The 24,175-nt window shown below is 38.1% G+C and overlaps 1 protein-coding gene across 4 annotated transcripts in view; it reads left to right on the forward strand.

The window, feature by feature from the left end:
* SENP1 (SUMO specific peptidase 1) overlaps nucleotides 1-24,175 on the forward strand; it is a 59,968-nt gene that overhangs the window by 16,293 nt on the left and 19,500 nt on the right. For all 4 annotated transcript variants that reach the window (XM_032644598.1, XM_032644597.1, XM_032644599.1 and 1 more), the window contains 8 exons: nucleotides 137-308; nucleotides 8,022-8,125; nucleotides 8,208-8,494; nucleotides 10,045-10,099; nucleotides 15,973-16,011; nucleotides 16,865-16,949; nucleotides 17,181-17,336; nucleotides 18,254-18,385. In XM_032644598.1, coding sequence (XP_032500489.1) covers nucleotides 137-308; nucleotides 8,022-8,125; nucleotides 8,208-8,494; nucleotides 10,045-10,099; nucleotides 15,973-16,011; nucleotides 16,865-16,949; nucleotides 17,181-17,336; nucleotides 18,254-18,385 — 1,030 coding nt within the window. The remainder of the gene's footprint in view (nucleotides 1-136; nucleotides 309-8,021; nucleotides 8,126-8,207; nucleotides 8,495-10,044; nucleotides 10,100-15,972; nucleotides 16,012-16,864; nucleotides 16,950-17,180; nucleotides 17,337-18,253; nucleotides 18,386-24,175) is intronic.

A 24,175-nucleotide genomic window follows, 5' to 3' on the forward strand; every position in this document is an offset into this window, starting at 1 on the left:
CTTGTGTATTTCCCTCACAGGGTACATCTGTCATTCTGCTAATTTTTGTTTTTGTTATTTCTTAAAAGTGAAAATAATCACCTGGTTAGACTTTTACTTACTGTTCTTGTCTTTTACAAACTTTTTTTTTTTTTAGTGGATTATCAAACACTTTTACAGGAAAGTCAAACCATCACTGTCATGTGTCTGCATATGAAAAATCTTTTCCTATTAAGCCTGTTCCAAGTCCATCTTGGAGTGGTTCATGTCGTCGAAATCTTTTGAGCCCCAAGAAAACTCAGAGGCGACACATTAGTACAGCAGAAGAGGTAAGGAAAACCTGCAACAAAAGCTTCTAAAAGGTAGACTCTCCCTACATTCAGCCATGTGTTCCCTCTGACTTAGATGTTTATTAACCATCCCATTAATCCTTTCTGTGTTTTTTTTCTTTCTTAATTGCTCTTTTTGAGTGCCAGCGTCTCTTCTAAAGAAAGTAAGGAGATATTTTAGCAGGACTTCAGTATTTTTCTTACCATCTTCTATTCCTGTTGGACAGCACATTTAATCTTCAGTATTGTCTGAGTGGCTTCTCATACATCAAACTATCTCTGTTCTCTTTTGGACCCTTATTAAAGCTCTAGTTTCATGTGGCAAAGCTGTTAACCTTGCTGGATTTGATACCTGCCCTTCTTACTAGGATAATTTTTCCTCAATATAAAAGAAAAATCAAGAAGCCAGCTAAATAATTTACATCCTTTCATTTGAGTAAGATCTTTGAGATCATAAGCTTTCTCCACAAGAAAGATGTTGTGTTGACACTATGTTATATTCATTCAGTAAACTTAGGAAAAAATCAGTTCCTTATATATAACATATAATTTATACAATAAGGAGATGTGCTTACACCTGTTCAATTAAATATTTATTGTGCATCCAGTCAGCTTTGGACTGGTTGCTGTGGAGATACAAATAAATAATAATGACCTCATACTTATATAGCATTAGAGTTTCCAGTGTGCTTTCCACATGTATTATTGTTTTGAATTCTTTTAACCTTGTGAAATAGGTAGAGATGAGGTAATAACCACATTTTACAAAGTTGAAAAGTAAAGGTCAGAGGTCACACAACTAATAAATGGCCAGCCTGCAGCCCAGTTCTTCTGCAGGAGTCTAGAAGGTATGCTTTCTGTTATACAGCATGGTTATGTGGTTCCTGTCCACTGGCGCTTACAGACCGTGGAGTCAACAATATAGCATTATGTGCTAAATAATTATGTAATTTGGCGGTGAAGATCTCTTAGGTGGCAAAACTTAATTATTTGTTACATAGTTTAAAATGCTGTATATTTTTTGGTTTTAAATTTGTATTGAATCTAAAATATTCAAGCAGAGGATGACAGAGCTCGTAAATCATAATTATCCGGGGGAAGGATAGACAAGAAACTGGCCCCAGTTGCATTTGGTGATAAGAGCTGAGCAACAGTTATGAAAGGGCGATTTATTTTTCACTGTACCTTTTGAAACATTGAATTTAGTACGATCTGCGTATCAGTTATTACATACATAAATAATTCTTTTTTAGTTACTGGAGCTGTGGGGGTTGTGCTTGTGCTAGAGTGCAGGCAGCCAGCAGGGTACCGAGAGACTTGTGGGGACCAAGACGGTAACAGCATGGCAGCTGGTACAGGCCTCCCAAACCTGTCCCTGCCCCGTGTGGCTGCTGCTCGCATCACCAGTGCCCTTTAGAATGTGTTCATTGTAAGCCCCCCATTTACCCACTAGCCAGCCAGTCCTTGGGACCATTCAGCCCCTCCTCCTTTCACCTCCACTTCCAGCCTGAAGACTTGGGCTGACCCAATACTTTCATCCTTCCAATCCACCTTCCAGGCCACAGGCTGGGTCAAGGGAGGACATGAAGCTGGTTCATCTTTCCTTCTCCAGTGTCAAAAAGATGCCAAAGATTGAATCTATCCTATGGAACAAGAGATGCAGGGAATTTTGCCTCAGTTGTTTTTAGGTCTATAATCTGCTGTGAAAAGCAAGTCACCTGTAGTGTAGAAATAAGGAGTAACCCGTGTTATATGCACGAGACGAAATATTGGACCAAACTTTATTAAATGAAACTCTCAACAGATTATTTAGATATTTAGTCTTGGATATTACAGATAATCCAGATTGAAATGTTACTTTTTCCCCCTGGATTAAAATATTGATGGGAGCTTATAAGCTGGAGGAAAAGTTATTTTCCGTGGAAATATTGGGATCTCCAAGAGACATCTGTTGCTTATGTTAAGGAAGGAGAATTGTGTATGAATCTTACTTCTGGAGTTGTCTAACACCTTCAGGAATATGAAGCTATCTGCGGAATTAACATGTCACCACTGTGCTGTTCAGTCTTACGACGGGTTTGAAGATAATACATGAGGAAGAAGAATTTGGAAATATGCAGGTGGTGGCTGTACCACCACTTGGCTGATGGCTGGTTCAAGGGCAACATTAAAGAACGATACTATCCAATAGGGCAGGGGTCCCCAACACCCTGGCCACAGACCGGTACCGGTCCCTGGCCTGTTAGGAACCGGGCTGCACAGCAGGAGGTGAGCAGCAGGTGAGCAAGTGAAGCTTCATCTGTATTAACAGCCACTCCCCATCGCTCACATTACCGCCTGAGCTCCGCCTCCTGTCAGATCAGCGGTGGCATTAGATTCTCAGAGGAGCTCGAACCCTACCGTGAACTGTGCATGTGAGGGATCTAGTCTGCGTGCTCCTTATGAGAATCTAATGCCTGATGATCTGAGGTGGAGCTGAGGCGGTGACGCTAGCGCTGGGGAGCGGTTGCAAATACAGATTATCATTAGCAGAGAGGTTTGACTGCACACAGACCATAATCAATTGCTTGTAGACTCACAAAACCCTGTCAGTGAGTGGCAAGTGAAAACAAGCTCACGGCTCCCACTGATTCTGCATTATGGTGAGTTGTATAATTATTTCATTATATATTACAATGTAATAACAATAGAAATAAAGTGCACAGTAAATGTAATGCCCTTGAATCGTCCCCAAACCATCCCCCCTCCCCCCATTCCAAGGAAAAATTGTCTTCCACGAAACCGGTCCCTGGGGCCAGAAAGGTTGCGGACCACAGCAGTAGGGTTACCACCAGCCACGTGCACTATTTAAGTTAATTCAAATTAAATAAAAGTGTAGTTTCTCAGTCACATTAGCCACATTTCAAGTACTCATTAGCCATATATGGCTAGTGGCTACCATATTGGACAGTACAAACAGAGATCATTTCCATTATCACAGAAGGTTCTCTTAGCACTGTTACAGAGGATGAGAGTTTCTGTTTAGGAAAGAAAAAAATATTAGGGACAATAGAAATGTTAAATAGTAAAAATACAAGTAGTTTATTTTCAATTATATGTTGTTTCCAGACATGCTTTTCTGCTACATATTGAGCAGCATTTTAAAATGTTAGACTGCCTTATAGATGTCACTGATGGTTTTCTTCTTTTTTTTGTAAGAAAAACATACTTTACTAATTGTCCTTATACTTACTAAACTTTCTTTTGTCCTCTATTAGGTTTGAACCATAACGTTAGCCAACTTCCTTTAACATTTTATCCAATTATAGCTTCCTTTCCTCTCAATTTCCTAATTTGCTTTCTCAGTAGAAAATAGTTTAATGTTATGTACATAGAAAGAATTTTTTTTTACATTATAGTACCAGATGCGCCAAAAAAGGATTATGTTTGAAGTTTCAGGTGCCTTATCTCCTTGCATCTTGCATTTGCTTTTGGTAAAGCCAAATCTTATGTGTTCTTTTTTTTTTATAATTTCAGTTTTTCCTTTTTTTAAAATTCTTTTTTTAAAAAAAAAAAACCCACATTTGTTTATTTATTTATTTCTTTTGGCTGTCTTGGGTCTTTGTTTCTCCATGCAAGGGCTTTCTCTAGTTGTGGCAAGCGGGGGCCACTCTTCATCGCGGTGCACGGGCCTCTCACTATCGCGGCCTCTCTTGTTGTGGAGCACAGGCTCCAGACGCGCGGGCTCAGTAGTTGTGGCTCATGGGCCTAGTTGCTCTGCAGCACGTGGGATCTTCCCAGACCAGGGCTCAAACCCGTGTCCCCTGCATTAGCAGGCAGATTCTCAACCACTGCGCCACCAGGGATGTGTTATTTTGAGAGTTGCTTAGACTGTTCTTTCTTGTCCGGAATGGTTCTAAATAAAATGTAATATACCCAGTGTTTTATTGTTTAATGAAGCCCCAAAAAGAAAAGTGCCTTGCATCATTTAAAAAAAAACATAAATTCTTGTAACTTCCAAATAAACATGTAGAACAGTGAAAACTTCTTAACCTTTTTTCTGTAATTTCTTTTTTTTCTTTTTTTTTTCTTTTTGCGGTACACGGGCCTCTCACTGTTGCGGCCTCTCCCGCTGTGGAGCACAGGCTCTGGACACACAGGCTCAGCAGCCATGGCTCACGGGCCCAGCCGCTCCACAGCATGTGGACCGGGACCGGGGCACGAACCCATGTCCCCTGCATCGGCAGGTGAACTCTCAACCACTGCGCCACCAGGGAAGCCCTGTAATTTCTTTTTTAAACCATAAATCAGTTTAAACTGAAAGTATGGGATTTGAAGGAGTTCAGATAATTATTTGGAATATGGATTTATTTCTGTTCATTTTATGTTGTCTAATGACTGAGGTTGTTCATGCTCAGACAGAAACTTTTCTTTGAAGATACTGGGGAAAAAGATTTGTGGGGGACTTTTGTGTGTGTTAAAGTATTTTTAAAAATCAACTCTTTGCGTTCAGTTAATCTAGATTTCTTGTAATTTGCATTAGCTGAGTTGCTTAATGGCTCCTTGGTTTATTCATGTTTTATTTATAAGTATAAAAAAATTTTTTTTTGGCTGCGTTGGGTCTTTGTTGCTGCACGCGGGCTACTCTTCGTTGCAGTGTGTGGGCTTCTCATTGGGGTGGCTTCTCTTGTTGCGGAGCACGGGCTCTAGGCGCACGGGCTTCAGTAGTTGCAGCTGCGGGCTCAGTAGTTGCAACATGTGTGCTTAGTTGCTCCGCGGCATGTGGGATCTTTCCGGACCAGAGATCAAATCCATGTCCCCTGCATTGGCAGGCAGATTCTTAACCACTGCGCCACCAGGGAAGTCCTAAGTATAAAAATATTTTTCAAGAAAACATTTCGCTATGTGATATCAGGAAGGAGGGAAATGTTTCTAACTTTTTATGGTTTAAGTCTTTTTAAAAAATTTTTTATTGGATTATAGTTGATTTACAATGTTGTGTTAGTTTCAGGTTTACAGCAAAGTGATTCAGTTATACATATACATATATTTATTCTTTTTCAGATTCTTTTCTCGTATAGGTTACCACAGAATATTCAGTAGATTTCCCTGTGCTATAGAGTAGGTCCTTGTTGGTTGTCTATCTTATATATAGTAGTATATGTATGTTAATCCCAAGCTCCTGATTTATTCTTCCCCCCACCTCATGTTTCCCCTTTTGGTTGAAGTGTTTAAGGTACCACAAATAAAGGTCCTTTCTATCTCATTATTCTTGGTGTTCTCTGGAGGTCTTTAAGTGATGGGCATATTTTTTATTTTCCCTTGGTATGCAGAGTAACCTCCTACACCAGTTTATCTGCTTTACTTTCCTCCCTATGTTATGATAATACAGTCAGAGCTTTTTAAGATGTAGTTTGTTGGGTCAGTGAAAATGAACTAAAATGGTTGAGTTAATATCCATGACTCAGGTGTGGTATTCCGCTTACGGTTTCCCTTCCCTCCTTCCATTTCACCACCCCTGAAAGCAACATACTGTTAACCCCGTAGTATTGTGGATTAGGTTACTTGGTGTAGTGGGAAGGTGGAGTCAAGATTTACATGGAGGGGTATTCAAAATTCCAGTCATTAAAGTGCCAGATAACACAGCTTTCCTGTATATAGATCACAGTGGAGTTGGTTGGCAAAGATCTCTCTTACAATCTAATAATCTGTAATGATGCTTCATTCTTCATATTACCTACTTGAAGAATTTTCATAATAGCCAATTTATGTTTTAATAAAGAGGCATTTATTTTAATTATGGTTTTTAATACTGTAGACAGTCTTTTCACAAACACTAAAAAAGAAGACCACCATCATCTTGAATATAATATTAATGTCTAAGGGATAAAATAATGGTGTGTATTTTCTTCATATAGAATATTGCAAATTTGTTTTTTCTCTTGGGTCTATTTTGCACCAAATGCTCAACTAGTTCTACCTTTTCTGATCACTCAACTATTCAGATTTAAGGATAGCTCTTTCTCATAAGGAGTTGTCATGCAGCACAGTACAAGGTGTATCATGTTAGATCAGTAACGTTACACTGACAATGTAATTGAAATTTACTATGTACAAAAAACAAGATTCAAGAAGAAAAAATTTAGTGTCTCTTTACCTTTGCATAGATAATTGCTTTATTTATTGTGCTTTTTAAAATTAATTAATTATTTATTTATTTTTGGCTGTGTTGGGTCTTCGTTGCTGTGCACGGGCTTTCTCTAGTTGCGGCAAGCGGGGGCTACTCTTCGTTGCAGCGCACAGGCTTCTCACTGCGGTGACTTGTCTTGTTGCGGAGCACGGGCTCTAGGCACGTGGGCTTCAGTAGTTGCAGCACGTGGGCTCAGTAGTTGTGGCTCGTGAGCTCTAGAGCGCAGGCTCAGTAGTTGCGGCGAACGGGCTTAGTTGCTCTGCGGCATGTGGGGTCTTCCCGGACCAGGGCTTGAATCTGTGTCCCCAGTATTGGCAGGCGGATTCTTAACCATTGTGCCACCAGGGAAGTCCCTTCACTGTGCTTTTAACAAACATTTGAAACTGAATGAAATGCTTATGTGCATATTGAAATGTCACAGTGTAGGATGTTGCTAGCACTGGCACAAAGTATTAAAATTATTTTGTGAAGATTGATGCTTGTATTAAGCTCTATATAAGATTTTGAAAATGCTGGGGCATGTTATTTAATGAATGCAGCCCATTGCTTCAGGGGATCTGTGCAGAGTAGATGCTTTACCATGATTATAGTTACAAGTCCTTATGTAATCTGGTTCTCTGCTAAGTGACCTCATTTCTTATTATTCTTCTCCTGATTCACACTGACCTTACTATTCCTTGAACACATCAAGCATATTTCTGTCTCAGGGCCTTTGCATTTGCTCTGACTCTACCTGGAATACTGTTTATAAATTTCTATGACTGATTTCTTCCTTTGATTTAGGTTTTTATTGAAATATCACCTTTTTAGAAAGGTCTTACCTGTTCTTGCTGTTCCTCCTCCATCACTTTCTATTCTTTTATCTTTCATTTTCTTCATACTACTTGACTAGTTTATTTGTCAGTCTTTCAACTGTAATGTAAGCTTCACAAGGGCATGGACTTTATTCAGTGTGGTATCTTAGTGACTGGAGCACAGTAGGTGTTTAAGTCAATAAGTGAATTATGTTGTAGATGTAAAGTATGTGCTTTTCCCTAAATTCAGTGTTGGGACTTGAGGGGGGAAAAAAGTAAATAATGAAAACCATCTCTGGAAAATAATTACACTCTTAAAAATTGGATAGACTAGGAAACTTTAGCAAGATATCCCACTTGACTGTTCTGGTTACCTCCTCGTGGTTTTTCTAACAGGTATTAGGAGTCAAGGGATTTGTTGGAGTCCTATTTAGAGGTCCTCAAATGTTTTATTTCTGGCACTCTATAAGTCACACAAAAGTGGCCTTCTGTTTTCATATCCTGTAGTTTCTCTATGCTGTTATTTACGTATATGCCCCATAATTTTCCAAAATATACTGTCTGGTATTTGCTTCACTCAACTCCTCTTATGTATACTTTATAATTTTCTAGAGTATTATTAATGAACCATAATTCTTAATTATCGTGAGGACACTGCCAGAGTTTTGACAGAGCTTCTGGGAGTCTAGATACCACTTTGGGAAACATTTGCCTCATTGCATGTATTTAAGATTTTTTTTTCTTTTATAGACAGTTCAAGAGGAAGAACGAGAGATTTACAGACAGCTTCTACAGATGGTCACAGGGAAACAGTTTTCTGTAGCCAAACCCACCACACACTTTCCTTTACACTTGTGAGTCACGGAAACGTTCTTCAAATGAATTGAATTCTACGTTTTGTTATTTGATATTGAAGTTTTATTCTTCTCTTCCTAGGTCTCGATGTCTTAGTTCCAGTAAGAATACTTTGAAAGACTCACTGTTTAAAAATGGAAACTCTTGTGCAACCCAGATCATTGGCTCTGATACTTCATCATCCGGATTGGCCAGCATTTTAACTGCCCAGGAACAATTGTCCCACAATGTGTTTTCCATATCATCTTATACCCCAGATGTTGTTGCATTTGGATCCAAAGATTCTGATCCTCTCCATCAACCCCAACATCACCACTCTCTTTCACATCAGCCAGATAACTTACCAGCTTCAAATACACAATCTGAAGGTAAAAATGGTGTGTTGTATAACTGTATTTTGAACCCTAATAGCCAATTAACAGTTTATTGGATCCATGTGAATTATAGGCAAGGTAGTAATACACATGTAACTTAATTAAGATATAAGATACAAGATACCTTACATACATTTAATTCAGTTAGCTGTGCCACGAATAAATGAAGCATGTAATAAGTAGCTTACTTTTTTCTTACGTGGAGATGCAAATGATTTCCTATAATAATTTATTTAAAAGATTAACTTCCTGAGCAGTCTTGTGTCAGAGTATATTAAGCCCAATTACTTCAGTACTGTCTCTGTTTCTAGTACTTTACAATGAAAATTAAGCACTCTGAAGTTCTAGGAGTTTTGGAACATCAATTAAGAACTAAAGTAAAAGTTCTTATACAAGTACTACTTACAAAACCTGTATAGTAGCCTTATGCATTTTGGAATGGTCATCGGCAAGTTTGGAAAACAAAGTTTCCTACCTTACTTTCAGCTAACCAAAATATTCCGTCTCTTAGCATTCCAGTTAATTAAAAGTTTTGCTCTGGTAGTTTTTTTTTGTTTGCTTAGTTTGCCCCTTCTTTAAGTATGCGTTATGTGTGTATTTATGGTATGTATATAGACATGTAACTCAAAACAAGTTTTACGTTAAGTGGTTAGCCATTAGGGATCTTTTGCTAGATCAGTCTCTAAGGCTCTCCCCTCCTTCTTCAGGTCATTTAATTTTTTTTTTTAATCTATTCCTCACTTTCTTAAAATTCTCACTTGGGGATTAAAATTATTGGTGACATCATTATATAGCTACACATATTCATGAAAACTTAAATTTTGTGAGGTGATTTACTGAGAACTATTATTAAAATCTGTTAATTTCAGAAGCATGCATTGTATGGCAGATGCTTAGATACAGCTAAACTGGAACAAATATACTACATTGAACTGTTTAATTACTTTCCTTGTACCATTTATTAAATATTCTAAATGCGATTCTAATCATAGTGCTTTAGAAGGACATGATTTCTTCCTCTATCAATAGAAAATAAATGGTAGAATAATAGAATTTATACTCTTTAGAGTCTGCTACTTCTCACATAGCGGTTGCTCTCTTTCTTTCTGCCTTCCCTCCTCTTCTTGTCCCCTCCCCTCTCTTCCCTTCCTCCTTCCCCTTCCCTCTTTCACCTTATTCAGTCTTGTGGTAGCTCATGAACTAAAGACTTTTGAGAAATCTTGGCACATTCTTGTTTCCCAGGAATAGAAAGAAGAAGCACAGGGAGCAAGCTCAGCCCAGGAGGAGATGATGAAGGGCATATATACTTTCTTTTAGAGTGATTGCTTTATTTGTAAGGCAGGCTCTTCACTAAGCCCTATTTATGGCTCAGTGAAAATGGACCTGCCCCTCTTTCTCTTCCATCTTACCTTTATCCTTCTGCTGTGTTACGTTTATGGAAATAGAATATAACAAAGTATAGGAACTTAAACTACAGACATCTAGAAGGTACAGCCATGTGGAATTTTGTTAATAATGATATGCTCTTGTGTTTTATTGTTTAGGATCAGACTCTGTGATTTTACTCAAAGTGAAAGATTCCCAGACTCCAACTCCCAGGTAAACTTTGGTTAAAGGACATTTTTAACATATTGTTCTCCCTCTATTTAATCACCGTTTCTTCACTAAGATCTAAGTAATATAAAATGGCCTCAACTCAGACCTCTCTTATATGTTGTTTGAATTATTTCAGTAACTTCCTGATGAATCTCTTCTCCTCCAGCCTCCATTTTGTTCTTCATTCCATTTTCCACCATGTTTTCTAATCCATTCTTTGCCTTGTTCTTTAGTCCATCTTCCATTCTGCAGAGTGATCTTTCTAAAATGCTTATCTAATCATTCATTAAACTCCCTTGAGGGTGGCTTATCAGACATAGAATCAAGCCCAAACTCCTAGTATGGTATACACCACCCTTCCTCCACAAGTCTTGCTTCCTATCATGCGTTCTTTCCTTTAACAAGTATTTATTGATAGTCTATTGGGTGCCAGGTACTAGTATAGACATTGGAAATAACAGCAGTGGACAAAATGAAGTTTCTGCTCTCAAGGAGTTTATATTCTAATTGTAAGGGGTGTAAGGGGAGGGATGGGGGACAGATAGAGAACAAATGGGCAAATAAACACATGCCTGTTGGTGATAAGTGCCGCAAAGAAAAATAAAGCAGGGTAGTATATAGACTAGGGTCTGGGGGTGCTATTTATCTAGGATAGTCATGGCAAGTTTCTGATAAGGTGACATTTGAGGAGAAACACAGTGGAGGTTAGAGAAGGAACCATGTGTAAATACTGGATTCTTTCATGTGTTTATTAGACGCTGACTTATAAGATGATAGGTATTTTCTTACTTTCACATTGTGTGCCTTCTGCCTGGTATGCTCCCCTTCTCCCCCCTCCACTTGTCTATCTGGCAGTAGTCTTTTTCTTATCTTTTAAGTCTCAATTCAAATGTGATCTTCTATATGAAACTTGACCCCTCTGAGAGGTACCAAGTAATTCTTCCTCTGTAATCCAGTAAGTTGCTACTCAGATTGCTATGTCTTTGCCATATCTGGCCTTAGCAATTCAATTGCTAGAATAATAATGGTATCAGTTTTCCATTGAGAAGATTAAGGATAATAAAATGTTCTTTCTCATCTCAGTTCCTCTGTGTCTTTGCAGCTCCCCTGTATGTTCTAAACTTTAGATATTTTAAAAAATTCTCCTGTTGTTATAGTTTCTCAAGGAGACTTTATAGTTTAGATGCTTTATTCTTTATACTTTTTTATTTTTTTGAGTTAGACCTGGGTTCTGATCTTGCCTTTTCCAGGCTTCATGTAACTGTGGACAAGTTACTCTTCTAAACCTCAGTTTCCTTATCAATAAAATGCGAGTATTAATACCTTACTATTGAATTGTTGTGAAGATTAACTTCCAGATAAAACACTTATAAAAGTGCTTTACATGTATGTGCAAAAATAGGTGTTCTTTCTTGGGAAAAAGTTGATTTCATGTAATGGGTGCTCTCAGTTCTTCAGTTCTTTACTGAGTCTGCCTTTCCTTTATGGAGAATTTCTCCTAGAGATGACTGAAGAGTGAGATGGACAAGAAATAGTCTTGGGTAAGGCTTATTGGATGATGCTGTTTATCAAAGTTGGAGCCTGCTCTCCCAAGGCTTGGTTGATTGATTGGCTCTTTATTCTTAATCTCCCAGCGTTCCAGCTCGGTTAAGTTCCAGCAATGCAGATCTGCCCTTATTTCCCAGAATGTGCCATGTGTTTTATGCCTTTGTGCCATTGTACATTCCAACCCTTCCCCTTCGGCCTGGAATTCCTTTTCTCTCCTTGTCCACTTGTTACACTCTTATTTTGCGTTTCAGAATCTGACTCAGGTGTTAATTTTTTCTCAGGACATTTCTCTGGTTTCTCCTGATAGCATTAGTCTTTCCTTCCAGTACTTCTATCTCTGTACTTTGTTCGGTACTAGTACCTTTGCACTACCACCTGGTGCCCATAATAGTGCATGGCACATCATGGGTACTTAGTAAATAAATCTGTATTAAATAAGTGAATTTCCTAGAAAGCCTGAAATACCCTCTTGAGTAGCCCAAATACTCATCATCTCCATTTTGGCTTAATACTTTGGTTTATTAGAAGATACTTTATAATAATAGAAAGAATATAGTCTTTGGAATTGGACATACATAGTTTCTGATCCTGGCTCTTCCAAAACAAATTATTCTTTTGAACTCAATTTCCTTTTCTGTACAGTATAAGTAATATTTCCTTATTATACATTATATTGAGTCTTAATTTTTTTTCCACTGCCTCAGGTTCCTTTGTCTTTATTATTATTTTTTTTTACATCTTTTTTGGAGTATAATTGCTTTACAATGGTGTGCTAGTTTCTGCTTTATAACAAAGTGAATCAGTTATACATATACATATGTTCCCATATCTCTTCCCTCTTGCGTCTCCCTCCCTCCCACCCTCTCTGTCCCACCCCTCTAGGTGGTCACAAAGCACTGAGCTGATCTCCCTGTGCTATGCGGCTGCTTCCCACTAGCTATCTGTTTTATGTTTGGTAGTGTATATATGTCCATGCCACTCTCTCGCTTTGTCACAGTTTACCCTTCCTCCTCCCCACATCCTCAAGTCCATTCTCTGGTAGGTCTGTGTCTTTATTCCTGTCTTACCCCTAGGTTCTTCATGACATTTTTTTTTCTTAAATTCCATATATATGTGTCAGCATATGGTATTTGTCTTTCTCTTTCTGACTTACTTCACTCTGTATGACAGACTCTAGGTCCATCCACCTCATTACAAATAGCTCAATTTCGTTTCTTTTTATGGCTGAGTAATATTCCATTGTATATATGTGCCACATCTTCTTTATCGATTCATCTGACGATGGACACTTAGGTTGTTTCCATCTCCTGGCTATTGTAAATAGAGCTGCAATGAACATTTTGGTACATGACTCTTTTTGAATTATGGTTTTCTCAGGGTATATGCCCAGTAGTGGGATTGCTGGGTCATATGGTAGTTCTATTTGTAGTTTTTTAAGGAACCTCCGTACTGTTCTCCATAGTGGCTGAACCAATTCACATTCCCACCAGCAGTGCAAGAGTGTTCCCTTTTCTCCACACCCTCTCCAGCATTTATTGTTTCTAGATTTTTTGATGATGGCCATTCTGACTGGTGTGAGATGATATCTCATTGTAGTTTTGATTTGCATTTCTCTAATGATTAATGATGTTGAGCATTCTTTCATGTGTGTGTTGGCAGTCTGTATATCTTCTTTGGAGAAATGTCTATTTAGGTCTTCTGCCCATTTTTTTATTGGGTTGTTTGTTTTTTAGATATTGAGCTGCATGAGCTGCTTGTAAATTTTGGAGATTAATCCTTTGTCAGTTGCTTCATTTGCAAATATTTTCTCCCATTCTGAGGTTTGTCTTTTGGTCTTGTTTATGGTTTCCTTTGCTGCGCAAAAGCTTTGAAGTTTCATTAGGTCCCATTTGTTTATTTTTGTTTTATTTTCATTTCTCTGGGAGGTGGGTCAGAAAGGATCTTGCTGTGATTTATGTCATAGAGTGTTCTGCCTATGTTTTCCTCTTAAGAGTTTGATAGTTTCTGGCCTTGCATTTAGGTCTTTAATCCATTTTGAGCTTATTTTTGTGTATGGTGTTAGGGAGTGATCTAATCTCATACTTTTACATGTATCTGTCCAGTTTTCCCAGCACCACTTATTGAAGAGGCTGTCCTTTCTCCACTGTACATTCGTGCCTCCTTTATCAAAGATAAGGTGACCATATGTGCGTGGGTTTATCTCTGGACTTTCTATCCTGTTCCATTGATCTATCTTTCTGTTTTTGTGCCAGAACCATACTGTCTTGATTACTGTAGCTTTGTAGTATAGTCTGAAGTCAGGGAGCCTGATTTCTCCAGCTCCATTTTTCGTTCTCAAGATTGCTTTGACTATTCGGGGTCTTTTGTGTTTCCATACAAATTGTGAAATTTTTGTTCTAGTTCTGTGAAAAATGCCAGTGGTAGTTTGATAGGGATTGCATTGAATCTGTAGATTGCTTTGGGTAGTAGAGTCATTTTCACAATGTTGATTCTTCCAATCCAAAAACATGGTATATCTCTCCATCTATTTGTATCACCTTTAATTTCTTTCATCAGTGTCTTATAATTTTCTGCATACAGGTCTTTTGTCTCCTTAGGTAGGTTTATTCCTAGGTATTTTATTCTTTTTGTTGCAATGGTAAATGGGAGTGTTTTCTTGATTTCACTTTCAGATTTTTCATTGAGTCTTAATTAATTTGAGGATTATTGTGAGGCTTAACTAATATGTAAAACCCCCCAAAGAGGGTTTTATACATAAAGCACTAAGTAGGTGCTCAGTAAGTAGCTGTAATTATTATCGCTTCAATTATATGAGAAGTAATGTATAATCTCTGAAAAGCAAACCGATTTTGCTTTTTACTCTGCATTTTGCTTTCCTGCGCCAGCAGATACCTTGATCCGTTAAAGAGGAGTGCTCGGCCCTTACATTATTTAATTTTTCAGTAAATACTGACTGCCTGCTATGTGTCAGGCACTATCCTTGGTGCAGAGGATACAGTAGTAAATACAAAAGAGAAAAATTCCTATCCTCATCAAGTTTATATTCTAATAAGGGGAGCAGACAAATTTGAATAGCATGATCCGGTACCATGAAATTCTGTGTGATTCTTGTCACTTAATGAAGTCACTTAATATTGTTCAATAAATGTATTCTCACGTTCATTTGTTTTTAGTATCCCACACTAAGTAGTTCCTCACAGTGCTTCCACTGATCTCTGTGACTTTCTTTCTTGGCTGTTACATCAGTCGTTCACTGTGTTAAGGAGGTAGGCTACCGACAGTGTGGAGGTAATAGAACAGCAAGTTTGTCACCAAAACCCAGAACTAAGGATGATTGGGAATACTAATTCTCAGAAGTTAGGCTAAGGAGCAAGGGGATAATCTCTGAGCCCTTACTCTTGCCTTTACAGGACAGACTGTAGAAATTTAAGAACTGAAAGGGACTCTAATCTCCATGTTTACAAACCCAGAAATTGAGGCCCATGGAAAGGAAGTGACTTGCTCAAGGTCACAGAGCAGCTCCAGGAGATACTGGTCTCTTAAATGCCAATTTGATGCTCTGTTTACTTGTTCTACATATCTGAAAGTTTTCTTTGGAAAACTGTTCACTCTTCTTTAATTTGGTTCTATGAGAACTCCTTCAGTTAGGAGCAAGGAGATAAGAAAGGAGACAAGAAAGTCTGAGAAGAGCAAAAGGCTCTAGAACAGAGAGCATACCTGTGACTCTGCTAAGCACTATTGACTTGGGTTGTCAGCAAGAGCTGCATGGAGTAGAACTAACCTTTCATCTTTGGAATGGAGTTGTATTGCTGATTATCCGCTTTGGTTCATTGGCTCATTATCCATTTGATATGGGCTGTTCTGTGGCGGGGGGATTTTCAGTATCTAACGTGATGTGGTTGAATGTATTTTTACTCAAGTAGACCTACGAGAAGTCCAAGAACCCATAAGATTTTTTTATACCATTAATAAATCTGTCAATCTGAGCCATTTGGAAAGAGGAACGTTCTAGCTTAATATATTGCCTTGACAAGTGATGTACTCTTTCACATCATGTTGGTCTCTCTTCCAAGTAAGGAGCATGCTAAACTTAGTTTCTTGGCTGAATGTTGGGTCATCTTTTTAACTGTACGTGTGCAGATGACTCATATTTGTATTCCTTTACTTCCCAGTTAGAATTGTTTTATGTAATTTAGGTCCTTTTATTTATTGCATAGTTGTAAAGCATTTTTATAAACTGTTTAAATAATTGGTTTTCTTGATGAAAATATTTGATTTTCCTTTACGTCTCCTGCTCATTTGTCACATTTTTCTTTTCCCACCCATAGTCCTACTTTTTTCCAGGCAGAGCTGTGGATCAAAGAATTGTAAGTTATTATTTTTGGTATCATTTTTCCCTCTCTATCACTTTCTTTGCAGTTAGAAGAAGTCAATTAGCCAATCACCCTACCTATTTTTAGTCAGTAAAAATTTCCTATGTTTGTCTATATAGAAAATAACTTTTAAGTTATTGGGTTTTAAAGGTTCTATTGGAGTTGGGACATATCTATGCTCAGGTTTATTAAATCTGTAACAATTGTTGAAGCTCAACTGAATTGGAAAAATATTTCAAAGTTAGCTATTATATAGAAAGGAAAGTAAGTGCCTTTATTTTCACATTGATAAAACTAATTTAGTGAATAATCTTTATTTCTGGAGCTTGCAAAATCACTGAAAGTTTAGTCTCTAGTTTCAAGGACTCACTTTGAGTTATCCAAACCCCCGGTCTAGTTGATTTTTTTTTAAGAAAAAAAGAAACCCATATTTCTTCTTCTGGATCATAAATACAATATTTGAACTAAAACCTCAATGATATCTTGTATTATTCTCTTCTTTGGGATTCAGTTTCATTTTTGGATTTCTAGAATGACGCTTCACTTTTTCCATAATCTTAGAAGCATGTTTTTTAAAAAGGACTCCACATTTACGAACACAACAGTCACTTGTTCATGTTTAGCAACAAACTAGTAATTTTCATTATTTCAACAAAAAATAATAGGATAATTTCAGTAACACCATGTGGTTTCACTCTGTCTTAAAGTAAATGTAGTGATAAGTTAGTATAAGGATTTTAGACTTTCTCTCTGAGGGTTTTATATTTAATGCTCATTGTGCGTCAGCAATGTTCTTGACGCTGAGAGAGTGGTCTGCATTTGTGTCACATTCCTTTTCATTTCCAAGGACTAGTGTTTATGATTCTCGAGCACGGGAAAGATTGCGCCAGATTGAAGAGCAGAAAGCACTGGCATTACAGCTTCAAAACCAGGTAAAACAATATTTTTGAGATAATAAATGAATAGTACATCCAGGTTGAAACTAATTTTAGAAGGTTACCTGGATTTGGGATCAAAGTTGTTGTAACTGCAAGATAGTGTGGTAGCGTAGCATTGTATGATAAGTGGTCTATGTTCTTGGTCTCTTCAGCTAGTACTACTTAGTGTACATAGACAAATAGTAGATTTCTTTATTCCACTTATTTTGAAGCTCTGTTTTTCAGAGACTGCAGGAACAAGAACATTCAGTACATGATTCAGTAGAATTGCATCTTCGTGTGCCTCTTGAAAAGGAGATTCCTGTCACGATCGCCCAAGAAACAGGAAAAAAAGGTCATAAATTAACGGAGAGCGAAGATGAATTTCCTGAAATCACAGAGGTAAACTATATACTCCAAATTCCTACACTAGCAAGTGTTGTGTTTAGAGAGAACTCTTTGGACAAATTACAAACATAAAAGTAATCTGGTATTTAAATTGTATTGCATACTCCTGCTTTCATTTGTACTGCATACCACTCTTGGCTTTATTTTTATTTTTATTTATTTATTTATTTATTTTCTTGGCTTTATTTTTAAAGGATTATTGAAAATTCAGGAAAGAATTATGGGTGACTTATAGTGACTTCAGTAAAAAAGCATTTAATAAATTTGTGTTTCATTTCATGTGCACTTTTACTTAATGCATGTGTCTGGTACTTTGATATCAAATAGTAAGTTGAGCCTTACCTTTTTTTTTAAGCAATAAAACACAGAATAAAAATTTGGAAAATACATAAAAGTCTGCATACATTTAAAAATCTGTTCCTTAATTCATTCTTCTGTTTGAAAAACTATCATATAGCTGGTGAGTGTAACACATTTATTATAGTTGTGCTGAATTCCACAGTTTTACATTAAAAAAGTAAAACAAATTTTTCTAGGAAAATGTTTCTAAAAGACTTCACTACCTTTATTTCCTTATTGCCTTTGAGAAAGATTCTATTTCTCAGGAAATTGTTTGGACCAAAGATATAAAATATAATTAGGTCTTCTCATGAACTTAGGAAATTTGGCAGCAAAAGGTTATTTCAGACTTCAGGAATAATATGAAACAAGGGTCTGAAATGTACTGATACAGAGAAGGGAGGACAAGCTAGGATGGAAGGAAGTAATTAGGGAGGTTACTGGAAGGAATAGAAACCAAAATGTTAGAAGTAAATAGTTGATTTAAGTCTAGGGATTTCATGGAGCTTGGTGAGAGATTGCTATGTCTAAGGCCATATATGCTTGATCTCTGACACTTCTTGGTTCCCTAGGAAATGGAGAAAGAAATAAAGAATGTATTTCGTAATGGGAACCAGGATGAAGTTCTGAGTGAAGCATTCCGCTTGACCATTACACGCAAAGATATTCAAACTCTAAACCATCTGAACTGGCTCAATGATGAGGTAATCTCACACTTGTTTTTATATTCAAAGAGTAAGTGAACATCAAGTGGAAACGAAAGGTATTATTTCACTGTTTCTCAAAGTGTGGTCCTTGGATGACCTGCTTCAGAATCAGCTCTCACAGCCCTCTCCATTCTCCTGAATAAGTTTGAGGCAGTGTGGTAGAGTTATGTATTTTAAACAAACATCTCAGGTGTTTTTTTAATGTACCTTAATGTCTGAGAACTGCTGATTTATCTCTTTTTTTTGACATCTTTATTGGGGTATAATTGCTTTACAATGGTGTGTTAGTTTCTGCTTTATAACAAAGTGAATCAGTTATACATATACATATGTTCGCATATCTCTTCCCTCTTGCGTCTCCCTCCCTCCCACCGTCCCTATCCCGCCCCTCCAGGCTGTCACAAAGCACCAAGCTGATATCCCTGTGCTATGCGGCTGCTTCCCACTAGCTATCTATTTTACGTTTGGTAGTGTATATATGTCCATGCCTCTCTCTCGCTTTGTCGCAGCTCACCCTTCGCCCTCCCCATATCCTCAAGTCCGTTCTCCAGTAGGTCTGTGTCTTTTTATGTGTTGAAGATTTGGATGCTAAGGGAGAGGACATTCGCTTATTGGTATTCTCGCTCTGTTTAAGGCACCACCCGCCCTGCAGTTCACATCTTTTGAGCAAATATTTAATAGCTGACCATGTTGCAGCATCAAGGAATACTTTGGGATTTCCATATAGGAATCCATTTCTACTACCCTTGCTGTCTCTACTTAGGTCATTTACGTTATGAGTGGGAAGCTTTCTAAAATAGTCTACATTTATACGTGTTATTTTTTAAACTGACATAGAAGTTACATTATTAAATATTTGATGTATTGAGTTAAAAAAGAAAAAAGGGTATGGCTCTCAGCTCCTGAGAGTTCTAATTATTTTATGTAGGTCAGTTACATTAGAATCTTTAAACTGATTTGTCCTATTCCTAAACCTGTAGGAGCCTACAGGCTTAGGAAGGATACTTTCACAGCAAAAGAGAGCTGGGTTGGGATTTTCTCCCTAAGTACCTGCCTCCTTTCTTAGGCCCACTAGGAGCATTCCTGCCTGATAGCTTGGGTGTACTCAAGCTTCATAGCTATGGATACGTTTTAGATGCTCAATATAGTAAGCAGTAGATATTCTAGGTACCTGTATCCTGGCCTTGTATGTTTAAAACCTTCCAAATACTAATATTGACCAACGTCTGCTGGGCATTTACCTCATGTTATGCAGTATTTTTTTTTTTGAACTCAAATACCTTTTTTTTTTTTTTTCCGGTACGTGGGCCTCTCACTGTTGTGGCCCCCCCTGTTGAGGAGCACAGGCTCCAGACGCACAGGCTCAGTGGCCGTGGCTCACGGGCCCAGCCGTTCCGCGGCATGTGGGGTCTTCTCGGACTGGGGCATGAACCTGTGTCCCCTGCATCGGCAGGCGGACTCTCAACCACTGCGCCACCAGGGAAGCCCCCAAATACCTTTTTTTTAAAAACCATCTTTATTGGAGTATAATTGCTTTACAATGGTGTGTTACTTTCTGCTGTATAACAAAGTGAATCAGCTATATGTAAACATATATCCCCATATCCCCTCCCTCTTGTGTCTCCCTCCCACCCTCCCTATCCCACCCCTCTAGGTGGTCACAAAGCATCGAGCTGATCTCCCTGTGCTATGCAGCTGCTTCCCACTAGCTATCTGTTTTGCATTTGGTAGTGTGTATATGTCAGTGCTACTCTCTCACTTTGTCCCAGCTTACCCTTCCCCCTCCCCGTGTCCTCAAGTTCATTCTCTACGTCTGCATCTTTATTCCTGTCCTGTCCCTAGGTTCATCAGAACCATTTTTTTTAGATTCCATGTATATATGTTAGCATACGGTATTTGTTTTTCTCTTTCTGACTTACTTCACTCTGTATGACAGACTCTAGGTCCACCCATATCACTACAAATAACTCAACTTTGTTTCTTTTTATGGCTGAGTAATATTCCATTGTGTATATGTGCCACATCTTCTCTATGCATTGGACACTTAAGTTGCTTCCATGTCCTGGCTATTGTAAATAGCCAGTGAACGGTGTGGTACATGTCTCTTTTTGAATTATGCTTTTCTCAGGGTATATGCCCAGTAGTGGGATTGCTGGGTCATATGGTAATTCTATTTTTAGTTTTTTAAGGAACCTCCATACCGTTCTCCATAGTGACTGTATCATTTTACATTCCCACCAACAGTGCAAGAGGGTTCCCTTTTTTCCACACTCTCTCCAGCATGTATTGTTTGTATATTTTTTTGACGATGGCCATTCTGACCGGTGTGAGGTGATAACCTCATTATGCTTTTGATTTGCATTTCTCTAATGATTAATGATGTTGAGCATCCTTTCATGTGTTTGTTGGCAATCTGTATATCTTTTTTGGAGAAATGTCTATTTAGTTCTTCTGCCCATTTTTGGATTGGGTTGTTTGTTTCTTTGACATTGAGCTGCATGAACTGCTTGTATATTTTGGAGATTAATCTTTTGTCAGTTGTTTCGTTTGCAAATATTTTCTCCCATTCTGAGGGTTGTCTTTCGTCTTGTTTATGGTTTATTCTAAGTGTTTTATGTGTTCTACTCATGTCATAGTCACCACAACCCTTGAAGGTAGATACTGTAATTTTATCATCTCCATTTAATAAAGAAACAAGGCATAGAAAGATTAAGAAACTTGCAAGGTTACATGACTAGTAAGTAGCAGAGCCAGGATTCAGACTCAAGCATTGGGTCTTATCTATTATGTCATACTGCCTCAGAATCTTAAATTGGATCCCGTTTTAGGATTAGATGTATAGGATTTGAGAACCATGTCTTGTCCAGTAGGTTGATTTTCTATGGGGCCAGCTGAACTAACCCTACCATCTTTGCCATTGGTGAGTTTATAAGATATAAATTTCAGAAGTTCATCACTCCCTGAATAATATCTTTGACAAAGAATAGTAAAGAAATTATGGTTTGATACTGTCTTGCTTTAGGGGAAACATCCCTTGCTTCTTGTGGCTCAGAATAGTGATATTAGAACATTGGGTCAAATAACAGGGGAAAAAAAGAGCTCACGAAATCAAAGGGCAAAATGAAAATCAAGAACAGTCATAAATATCCACCAATTAAGTGTTTTTGATTTGGAGATATTAATCTGTGGTCTTTTACCGTTTCTTGACTGCCACTGCTAAATGGGAAAGAGTCAGTTATTCTATAGGGATTGTAGCTCGTGTTTGTTGTAAATTATACAGAACCTTCTGGGGGCAGCAATGAGTAGGATATGAGCTGAGTTCTTGCTATATATTCTGGTATTACCTCAGTGAGCTCCCTTACAGAGGCAGCATTCATCAGGACATATTTTCCATTCCCTGGGCCCACCAGAGGCTGGATTTTTACCAAACAAAGTTCATGGAAATTACATTACTTAGAAGAGACAAGGGAAAGGAAAGATTCCTTGCCTACTTTATCTCTACCACACCTACCCATAACTTTTGTAAGGAGTACTTGTCTTCTGAGTTCAGAATAATGCTAACCTTGAAAGCAGGTGCAAATTCATATGTCCATGATGATGATGAGAACTGTTATAATAAGTACTTTAATGACTATTTTAACTATTTTAAAAAGCACCATTTTCAAAGTACCACATTTCTCAGGCTTTTAGAATTACTGCCCTTGAGAAGCTAATACCATTCTGAAGGGGAATTAGTAGATATCCTTAATTATTCATAATCATTTTAAAATACTTAATTCCATTTCTCAATTGTGAACTCTCAATCTTTTGCAAGTAATTTGCTCTCTCTTCAATGCTATTCTCCTTCCCGCAAACAGATATTTTCATTAATAACCATTTCTTTTCTTTTCATTTCTCGTGTCAGTTTTATAGGCTGCATTAAAATTTTCTCCAAAAGAAGGTGGTTGACACGTTATTTCTACTGTTTTATAGACAAGGAGTATAAGGTCCTAGAAATGAAAGGGATCAGGTTTAGTTTATAAGGGAAGTAAAATCCAGAAGTCCTGTCTTTGGGATATGTACAGAAAGCCATTGGGCTACCCTTTCTCTGCTCTCTTTCCTAAAAGAAGAGTAGGCCACAGTGCCTGTTCACACATTAGGCTTTCTAACATGTTTTTTTTTTTCCCTTAACATCTTTATTGGAGTATAATTGCTTTACAGTGTTGTGTTAGTTTCTGCTGTATAACAAAGTGAATGAGCTATATGCATACGTATATCCCCATATCCCCTCCCTCTTGCGTCTCCCTCCCACCCTCCTTATCCCACCCCTCTAGGTGGTCGCAAATCACTGAACTGATCTCCCTGTGCTATGCAGCTACTTCCCACTAGCTATCTGTTTTACATTTGGTAGTGTATATATGTCAATGCTACTCTCTCACTTCGTCCCAACTTACCCTTCCCCCTCCCCATGTCCTCCAGTCCATTCTCTACATCTGTGTCTTTATTCCTGTCCTGCCCCTAGGTTCATCACAGCCATTGTTTTTTAGATTCCACGTATCTGTGTTAGCATACGGTATTTGTTTTTCCCTTTCTGACTTACTTCACTCTGTGTGACAGACTCTCAGTCCATCCATCTCACTACAAATAACTCAATTTCGTTTCTTTTTATGGCTGAGTAATATTCCATTGTATACATGTGCCACTTCTTCTTTATCCATTCACCTGTCCCTGGACACTTAGGTTGCTTCCATGTCCTGGCTATTGTAAATAGAGCTGCAATGAACATTGTGGTACATGACTCTGTTTTTTATTTTTTACTTTAAAATATTTTTATTTATTTGTTTTTATTTTTGGCTGTATTGGGTCTTTGTTGCTGTGCTCGGGCTTTCTCTAGTTGTGGTGAGTGGAGGCTACTGTTCGTTGCGGTGCGCAGGCTTCTCATTGTCGTGGCTTCTCTTGTTGCAGAGCATGGGCTCTAGGCACAAGAGCTTCAGTAGTTGTGGCTTGCGGGCTCTAGAGTGCAGGCTCAGTAGTTGTGGCGCACGGGCTTAGTTGCTCCGTGGCATGTGGGATCTTCCCAGACCAGGGCTCGAACCCATGTCCCCTGCATTGGCAGGTGGATTCTTAACCACTGCGCCACTAGGGAAGCCCCCACGACTCTTTTTGAATTATGCTTTTTCAGGGTATATGCACAGTAGTGGGATTGCTGGGTCATATGGTAATTCTATTTGTAGTTTTTTAAGGAACCTCCATACTGTTCTCCATAGTGGCTGTATCAATTTACATTCCCACCAACAGGACAAGAGGGTTCCCTTTTCTCCACACCCTCTCCAACATTTATTGTTTGTAGAGTTTTTGATGATGGCCATTCTGACCAGTGTGAGGTGATACCTCGTTGTAGTTTTGATTTGCATTTCTCTAATGATTAGTGATGTTGAGCATCCTTTCATGTGTTTGTTGGCAATCTGTATATCTTCTTTGGAGAAATGTCTGTTTAGTTCTTCTGCCCATTTTTGGGTTGGGTTGTTTGTTTTTTTGATATTGAGCTGCATGAGCTGCTTGTATATTTTGGAGATTAATCCTTTGTCAGTTGCTTCGTTTGCAAATATTTTCTCCCATTCTGAGGGTTATCTTTTCATCTTGTGTATGGTTTCCTTTGCTGTGCAAAAGCTTTTAAGTTTCATTAGGTTCCATTTGTTTGTTTTTGTTTCTATTTCTCTAGGAGGTGGGTCAAAAAGGATCTTGCTGTGATTTATGTCATAGAGTGTTCTGCCTATGTTTTCCTCTAAGAGTTTTATAGTGTCTGGC

The sequence above is a fragment of the Phocoena sinus genome, chromosome 10 (genome assembly GCF_008692025.1).
Source record: "Phocoena sinus isolate mPhoSin1 chromosome 10, mPhoSin1.pri, whole genome shotgun sequence".
Taxonomy (NCBI): domain Eukaryota; kingdom Metazoa; phylum Chordata; class Mammalia; order Artiodactyla; family Phocoenidae; genus Phocoena; species Phocoena sinus.